The sequence below is a fragment of the Sinocyclocheilus rhinocerous genome, unplaced genomic scaffold (assembly GCF_001515625.1).
Source record: "Sinocyclocheilus rhinocerous isolate Xijiao unplaced genomic scaffold, SAMN03320098_v1.1 scaffold2400, whole genome shotgun sequence".
NCBI classification, from domain to species: Eukaryota; Metazoa; Chordata; class Actinopteri; order Cypriniformes; family Cyprinidae; genus Sinocyclocheilus; species Sinocyclocheilus rhinocerous.
Genome location: NW_015646358.1, coordinates 49,379 through 58,270, shown reverse-complemented (window position 1 = coordinate 58,270; position 8,892 = coordinate 49,379). Strand labels below are relative to the sequence as shown.

General features: G+C 38.6%; 2 protein-coding genes across 3 annotated transcripts in view; one reads left to right on the top strand and one right to left on the bottom strand.

Moving 5' to 3' along the window:
• LOC107707604 (STE20/SPS1-related proline-alanine-rich protein kinase-like) overlaps positions 1-2,051 on the top strand; it is a 77,356-nt gene extending 75,305 nt beyond the window's left edge. For both annotated transcript variants that reach the window (XM_016511682.1, XM_016511681.1), the window contains one exon: positions 1,963-2,051. In XM_016511682.1, the coding sequence (XP_016367168.1) occupies positions 1,963-2,037 (75 nt within the window). In that variant the 3' untranslated portion in view covers positions 2,038-2,051. The remainder of the gene's footprint in view (positions 1-1,962) is intronic.
• Positions 2,052-6,870: 4,819 nt separating this feature from the next.
• Positions 6,871-8,265, bottom strand: LOC107707605 (beta-1,3-galactosyltransferase 1-like). The gene has a single exon (XM_016511684.1). The coding sequence runs from the start codon at positions 8,126-8,128 to the stop codon at positions 7,133-7,135; it is 996 nt and encodes a 331-aa protein (XP_016367170.1). The 5' UTR covers positions 8,129-8,265; the 3' UTR covers positions 6,871-7,132.
• Between the last annotated feature and the right edge of the window lie 627 nt (positions 8,266-8,892).

Genomic DNA, 8,892 nt, shown 5'->3' with positions numbered 1-8,892 from the left:
TACTTGAAGACTGATTTTATATATATATATATATATATATATATACATATACACACACAGTTTGAAAAGTACTTTATCTAAAACTTCACATTATTTTTACAAAATTTTCATTTTTAGATGAACCATTCCTAGAAAACACTAACCGTTAAGGGCAGGTCCCGGTGGACTGGGCAATACGGCGGCGACGGCTGTGTTAAATCACTCCGTTAGATGAGTTGGCGGTAAACAACATCTGCGCGTTAGCAGGCGGCTCATTCTGCTGCGGCCTTTCGCAGAGAGCTATTTCTACAGCATCTGCCAGCTCTTACCTTTAACTTCACCCTCCGACCCTCCACAAAGCTCCCAGAATGCATTTCTGAGTCGCACCTGGAGTGTTTCGAAAATCGCATTATGAAGTGTGGAGTTTTATTGTTTAATTTCAGCTTGAGCGTCCCTGGAGAGAACTTCACATCATGATTAGAAAACAACTCTAGAAATGTGCACATGTAACAGGAACGTAGACCGTGGCGTGTGTGTGGAATATCTCAGGCGGCCCAGTCCTCCGATCTCATTTACTAATGTCACTCCTGACTACACTGTGTGCAACTCAGACAATTAGGCTGCTTGGATATTGAACCGTGAAGAAGACTTGTGTTTGTGGTTGCTGTGTGCACACATGCAGGCTCTGTGGCTTGAGCGTAACAGTTTATACACATTAAAGCTGATGCTGGAAATACATTGATTTCAATGAGGATGGTGCATTGCAAGGGCTTGTGAAAGTGATGTTGTCTCATGCAAACAAAAGTTGGTCTTGTTTCCTCCAAACAAACCAATATAGTTTGTGAATAAGCCACACATTTTTAGTTTGATAACTAAATTAGTGATTTTAGTCGCACTAAAGTTGGTGTTTTCTTATAGCATGAGCCTGCTAATAGCTCACTTCAGCTATTAGGTGCAAAAGGCTGTGCTAATGCTGTGTTTTCAGTATAATCACAGCAGAAGGGCATTATTAGGCACAAAGTACAGCGGACGATTTATTGCTTTTAGATAAGAAGTTACTGCACTAAAAAATAATAAAACAATATTTTAAAAAATATATTTAAAATAAAATAAAATATTATTTTTAAATTAAATATATTTTGCATTTTTAATTACATTACTATTTTTTAATTTTAGTTTTTTGAATTTCATAGTTTTGTTTCTTTTTTCATTTAAATTGTACGTGTGTATCTATCTATCTATCTATCTATCTATCTTTAATTATATTATTTTTAATGTTAGTTATATTTTTATTTTATTTTTGATTTAAATAAAAAAGTATATATTTATTTTTAATTGTGTGTATATACTGTATATATAGAGAGAAACAAATTTAAATATAATTAACCATTTTTATACAAATAATATTTTTAAAATAATAAAAAATGTAAAATAATTTAATATTATTAAAATTTAAAATGTAATTACATTTTTTTATTTTATTTTAATTTAGTAAGTTTTTTTCAATTAAATGTTTTTACATAAAAAAAAAATGATATTTTACATTAAATTTATTAAGTGTTAGCCTTCCTATAGAAGATAAAAATACATATCTTGATGTTTCTATCATTAACCTACAAATATATTAAGCTAAATATTTCCACATATCACTTTTATTTTACCAGTGTCTACAGTGTGTGTCCATCAGACAGAGTGTTTTCTGCGTGTGTAAGCACACACACACAGCAGAAGAAGAAGTACTTCCTTCCTCTCTGAGTAATTCATAATGCTTCACTCAGGAGAAATGTGAGTTACGTCAGCCAGGAGTTTTATGGTCAGACCTTTCTAATCTGTAGTAACCTACATTATGCCACCGGTGCTGAAAAAAAGCTTAACATGCTGAACCCGGAACATTCCTTTGAATAATGCTTCAGCAGTCACACAGGCTGTGATTTGTTTCAGCTGCATTAACGTGCATTTGTTTCTTTGTGTTTGTGTCTCCAGGCGTCTGGTTGTGACAGCACAGAGATCCCAGATGAGGTGAAGTTGATTGGCTTCGCCCAGTTGAGCGTCACCTGATAGCATCTCATTACCAGAGCAGAAGGACGGGGAGAGTGAACGCTGCAGGAGACGCCGCTACCGCATTCAAGACCTCTGCTGCAAAACTCCCACCTCCTGCTCCCATTCAGGTTTTCCTTCTCCTCCCGAATCACCTGCCCTCTGCACCTGTTCAATCAAACGCAGCACTCTCACACTTTTGCCCTTGCTCCCAGACACTGTATGCCCTTCACCAAAACATTCCAGCAGCCATTTCCCAGAATTCAAAGTAGGAGCCATCATCTCAGGAGGCAATAGCTAGTGAAACAAAAAGTTTTTTAAATTTTTTTTTATTATTATTATAATTATGATTGTTATTGTGTTACCTCATAGCTCTTACCGTATTATGATTATTACTGAAAAAAAAGCCTTTTATTTCATGTAAGTGTAGCGCAGATCGTAGACCACAAAACTGAAGTGGAGAGTGGAGACGTCTCCCTTTGAATGTAAAAAGCACATTTTCATTCTGAATGTTAACACATTCAAACTGTATTGTACATAGAATACATGATGTCTAAAATAAGGGAATATTTAGTTGTTTTAATTCCAGCTCAAAGAGTATAAGAGCAGAGAACCGAATGCTGCCATGTGCAAACATGCTGCTTTCTTTTTTCGGGACAGTGTTGATGCTTCGACGCTAGAGGTGCCTTGTTAATTTTAATCCGTGCCTAAGAGACGTAGGTTACAGGCTTGAAGCTGTTCGGCTGACACCGAACAGGAAGAACGCTGCTCGTCAGCAGATTCGCTCATAGTATTCTCACCGGTCAGTGGCTCGTGTTGGTTACCAGCTGATGCACTTTGATTTCATGCGGTGCGACGTACGTGCACCTGCGACGCTTACACCCTAACTATCCATGTTTAACCCGTTAAAGCTGACAAACAAGGTCATCGCTACCACAACGCACACCTTAATCCTGATATATCATATTCACCAGACGGCCGATGGTTACGCGTCATTTTTACAGCACTCGAATGTGTTTGTTTTTGAGCCCAGAATGCATCTGTCTATCAGTGAACAAGAAGTATTTTGTAAAGGAAACCAAATGTCTACTACTGAATGACAGAAAAGCCATCTGTGTGTCCAAAACCAGTATAGTATAATAGTATAGTACTTGAATTAAATGATTCTGTTCTCAGCCCAAATGTAAATAAATATTAAATAATTTATTATTATGATTAAGTTGAATTGTGTTTTCTATATACCATGCGTGTTCCCTCCCTACTATTCAGCCCTTCTGTAATCATCAGAGAATATCAACTTTCTGCGAAGGTACAACAAATAAAACAGAATTGCTACTATTAAACTGGAGCATGGCTGTGTTTTGGAAGAAAAGGGACTCTAACCGTATAATGTGATTATGATATTATCTTTTGCCTGCCTCTGTGTGTTTTTTATATACAGTAATTGCTATCATTTACCACCGGCAAACCCTCAGAAAGAGATTCCATTACAGTGTTTTAGTATCTAATCGTCTTCTCATGAAATGGGGAGAAAAACGATCAGATTTATGTGAGATGTGGAGCGTTTATGTGAGCACTTGAACTAGTGGGATGGGGAATTGATCAAATATCTGAAATGATTTAGATCGAGATGTAAAATTAAGCAAACTGTGACTTTAATGTTTTTTTTCTTTATTATATTGGTGCATACTATACATGAAAAGGACAAATTATTTGTGCTTATTTTAAGAAAAAACATATTTCAGAAATATAATTTCACTTGATTTTAATTGCATTTTTCTACAGTAGCTTAAAATATCACCTTAAGCTATTGTATCATATTTATCTTTTTAGCCTTGATATATACACACACACACAGGGCCGCATTAAGACCGCACTGGGCCCCGGGGCTATGACTTACTGCAGGGCCCCCCATCACAATAATGATATATATATGGCGTATATATATCCTTATGACCTTAAGAAAAAATGTGCCATTCACTGCGCCTAAAATGTATAATTGCAGAAAAAATATATACGTTGTATTGAACATTAATGGAGCAAAGACGGGCATTTTGACACATAACTATGTGTATTTGACCGTTTAAGCACAAGGAGCGAAAGTTTAGTCAGTAATACGAGCAGGTGTATCAGGTAGAAACCGTTTTAACGCACGCATTTACCAGAATGAATTCTGACCCGCAGCGTAATGTCCATGAACAGTATAAACCATTTGTTTTAAAACCTGCTTAAAACGCCTTGAAATGATAAGCTTAGACGCGCTTCAATCAACGATTGATATATTTCTACCGGATTGGTGGCTTTGGCGATCGGCGCTCCAGTCAATCTACTCCAGAGCCAATCACGGGCCCCCTCCTTGCTCGGGCCCCGGGGCTTCAGCCCCGCCTAGCCCAATGGTTAAAACGGCCCTGCACACACAGTGTGCGTATAGACATTAAATTGCAGCATTGGTTATGGATTATGGTTTTTGCATTTGTTTCATGCATTATTTTGTACCCATGGAAAGAGCCAAAATATTTTTATATATTTTTATATATTTTTTCCCAAATTAGTTTTTTCAGTTTATTTTTCTTTTTCTTCAAATTTTTCATTTTTTCCTCCAATTTCTTCAATGCAGTCAAAACTATATTTAAAAATAAGGCAAATTATTTACTTGCTGTCCATCGTGCTGTAGAAGGGGTTTAGATGATGACACTTCTTGGGTCACAGAAAGATTTTTATTTTATTTATCTTTATTTATTGTAACAGGGAAGATCATGTAGACAGAAAAGATGGGGATTTTGGATGAAAAATGTGGGACATCACTTTTTTGGCTGTTAAAAATGGCACATTTTTATAATATAGGCTATATAATAAAATGAATGTGAGTTATGTCAGATGTGCGATTTTAATTGTTGCATCAGACCTCAGAGTTGGGACTGGCCAAAAGCACTTTTTAAGGTAATGGGACACCAAAGTGTGCCACTATTCAAGTTAATTTTTTTACACTATATTCACTCAGGATGCTGATTGCTTTTAATTCCGCCCTGACAACAGCCTTCTGGAAGGCATCCCATAATAGACACCCATTCCTGATTGAAAATCGGTTGCTGTAAAGCACTGGCTCCATTATGACACGCACACACAGCAACGCCAAAGACTGTCTTTATTTGTTACGGGTGCTGACAGAGTTTGGCAAGGCCAGCGTTTGGCACGTCTCAAGCTGCCTGACCAGTCTGCCAAGTGGCACTACTGTGGGCATTTGGCAGGACAAGTGACTGGTGAAATCCTCCAAGGATGGAGAAGGTGGGATGGACATTTTACTGGATCTCCACAGCACATTTATGCTGTCAAACATGCTTAAAGGTAAGTCATCAGATTCAAAAGTGACAGAAATTTAACACAATGGTTTTCTAAACAGGTTCATCGAAAGTCAGAAAACAATTTCCAAACAAGCAAATGTTTTACAAATCAGCCCTACTCTAAATGCATAATGAGTTTTCAAAGCCATTGGAAAATGGCCATATGGCTGCAGACAATACCCCAATTTTCTGTAAAACGTATAAAAAACAGCATTTATTGTAATATAATTTATAATGTAATTTTTTCCTGTGAATTTGTCTTCAGTCTTCACTGTCACATGATTCTTCAGAAATCATTCTAATTATGTTCATTTGCTACATTGATAAATTTTTTCAGGATTCTTTGATGAATAGAAAGTTCAAAATAACAGCATTTGTTTGAAATCTTTTGTAACATTATATAGTCTTTGCTTTGATTAATTTATTGTGGGCCGGCTAAATACAATTAATAATTTCTTTAAATCTTTGACTTGAGATGACCTTGAGTAAATAATTTTTTTATTATCCCTTTAGAATCTTGAATATAAATGAGCAAAACATACAAACAAAAAGAACAACGCTTCAAAAAAAAAAGAAAAGAAAAGAAAAGAACATTGTTATATATTTTTATGTGAAAAATACACAGTATAATACAATAGTACCCACTGGGGATAATATGTTAATTTTTGTTTTCACAGTTAAATGTCACGTCCCCTCAATTACTCCAGACAATTGAACAAGGAAAAAATAAAACGCATGAATTACATTTTGGCCTCAATGAAATCAAATCCACTTTCAAGTTTTCTGCTTTTTTTTTTTTTTCATGTTTCTCACCTTCATTATATTCCACATTTACACTGTGATCCTTACGCATCGTTTCTACAGGTTTGACAATTTACGGCAGATACTCACTAAATGACACTTGATATCAAGCGTTAATGACTTTAGATATACAGATTTACAGTATAACTACAAACATGAGCTGTTCTGAAGCAATGGTGTTCAACTTCTAGGAGTAAGAAAATAATTTTTATACTTATAAATAAGGAACTATACATCGCGTTATCTTTTTCAAGAAAAGACGTTTCTGAACGTGTAAACAAACAATGCAGGCGCTTTCACATACAGTAAACAAAGCAATGGTACTTTCGTTTGTACAACCAGAATAATGTGCAAAGAAAATTTAACGATCACGGACATTCTGCTGTGCATCCAACTAGGGCTGCACGATAAATCGAAATGGAATTGAGATCGCGATTCGACAGAAGCTGCGATTGTCATGCGTATCTTTCAGTGAAGCACGGTTCTGTGATCAGTAGTAAATCTCCAAAGGCCAGAGGGCGCTCTCGCGCTTTTCAGAATCGCGCAATAAAATCGTCTGCGATTTTTTTGCGTATCTTGTCAGTGAACTACGGCTATGTGTAGTAAATGCTGCTCCATCTGAAAGCACGTGATGATGATTTCCTGCTGATTACAGAACCGGCTTTTTTAACAAAATGTGCATGACAATCGCATTCGATTAATCGTGCAGCCCTACATCCAACCAAAAGAAACTCCAGCATGTTGAACCTTCACTAGTTTTAGACAGACTGGCACAGTTATATTAACACGAATAGCACATTCCCCAACCGATTCTCAAACAATGGGCTCGGCGTGTTTCGAAATCCTTGAACTGCCCCAAAAGGATGTTAGTGTTTCTAAGAAGGGACTACAGTTTGTCCCAAGGCTCCTTGTCGCATCTGTGCATCATGGGGATTTAAAAAAGGGCACAAATACACATCCTCAGGCAGCTCCCACTAACACTTGAGATGCTTCTTGCTGGTCATGTCGTTCCAGATACGATGCATCTCCTCAGGGGAGATCTGGTGTACGGTAATGACTCGACGGTACCTGCAAAGACTGTAGGCCATTTTCCAGTGATTGAAGCCACTGTTCTGATACGGGTGAATGGCCAGCTTCCTCAAACACACCCCGACGTAAACGTCCTCCAGATGCAAGAGTCTGGTGTGCAAGGACGTCTTGTAGATGAGTTCCGCAACGTCCGCCGAGAACACGTACCCAGTGCCGGAGCAAAACGGCGGGTACTTGCTCTCGGGGTAAAGGTCTCTGGGCATGTACCACTTGCTGCGCATGTCCCGAATGGGTCCGCCGTTGATGACGTATCCCGTGAAGTACCTCCGTCGAGGTTTGGTGGCCGGCTTCAAGAGTTTATGCACCAAGTTGTCCATGTTCACGAAGATATCGCTGTCCGTTTTCATCACGTACTTGGCTTGGTTGCAGAAAGTGGCCACCCAGCGCATTCCCATCAGCGTTTTGAGAGTAAGATTGTGGTACGAGTCGATGAAGTCCTCGACTACGATGTCGTGAAAGATCTCGCTCTCTTGCTCCACCATCTGGTTGAGCACCGCGTCTGTACTGCGTCCGAGAAGAAACAGCGTAATGATGCGAAGGTCGCTGAAGGTGCTTTCGTCGCCCCACGTTTCCCTGATGGCTTGGCGGGCGTCAAACTCTTTGTGCGTGGTCGTGATGAGGATGACGAGGAAGGGCACGTTGGTTTCGCATTTCTTGGGCTCATTGATGATGAAATCGAAGGCGTGGGGGTTCAGTGGACGCGTGCGGATGTTGCTGAAGGTTGTGGTGGCGTTGCTCTTGAGCGCTTTCGCCATTTTACGCGCCGGGACGGACAGTTGGCTCACGTAGGACGACGTGGGACGGGATATACTTAGGTACCACAGAGCGCTGGCCCAGCAAACGACTGTCAACACGTAGAGGCATGACACTTTTGAAGGCATTGTGATGCATTTACGTGCACTTGGAGCTGTAGATCTCGAACGGCCTCGCAGCCATTAGCGATGGTAGCTCAGGCAGAAATGCAGAACCCCATGACGTCAGCTGTCAGAGCTGTCTTCTCTTCGTATGAAAGCGGTGGGATTTTGTAGCAGGCTTTTGCTACAAACACTCTTCTGCATGTTCCACTGAAATCTGAAAAACAAAACGGCGTAGTGTGTTCAGAACAAAAAAGGACAAGTGGGTTACTCAACTGATGTCTAGGGACCAAGATGGACCATATGTAGTGAAAAATATAATTTTTCATTTACATATATGCAATTGACAGATGCTTTTATCTAAAGCGACACATTGTATTCATTACACATTTTTTATCAGTTTTGCTTTCACTGGGAACTGAACCCATGACTTTGCTGTTGCAAGTGCCATGCTCTACTGTTTGAGCTACAATACAGTTTAATGACAACAAATAAAATATGCACAGAAATATGCTGATATTAACCTTTATTTTAGACGATATTTATTAAAATTCACAAAACTCACAAAAGCAGAAATACTGTATTTCTGGACTGCCACGAAATTTACAATGGGGTACAACTTTAACACACTGAAAAGCTCCTTGTGCCTGATGAAGACCTGACTGGTCGAAACATTGTCCTGCACCTGAACCACATTTTTGGGTCTTTTGGATGTGTGCACATTTTTGCACTGCTTTGATATTGGTGAAATGCAATAATATCAAAAAAGCAAAACCAATAAAAGATGATTG

Excerpts from the sequence above, each read along its gene's own strand:
- LOC107707605 (XM_016511684.1), bottom strand. The coding sequence starts at position 8,128 with ATGCCTTCAAAAGTGTCATGCCTCTACGTGTTGACAGTCGTTTGCTGG.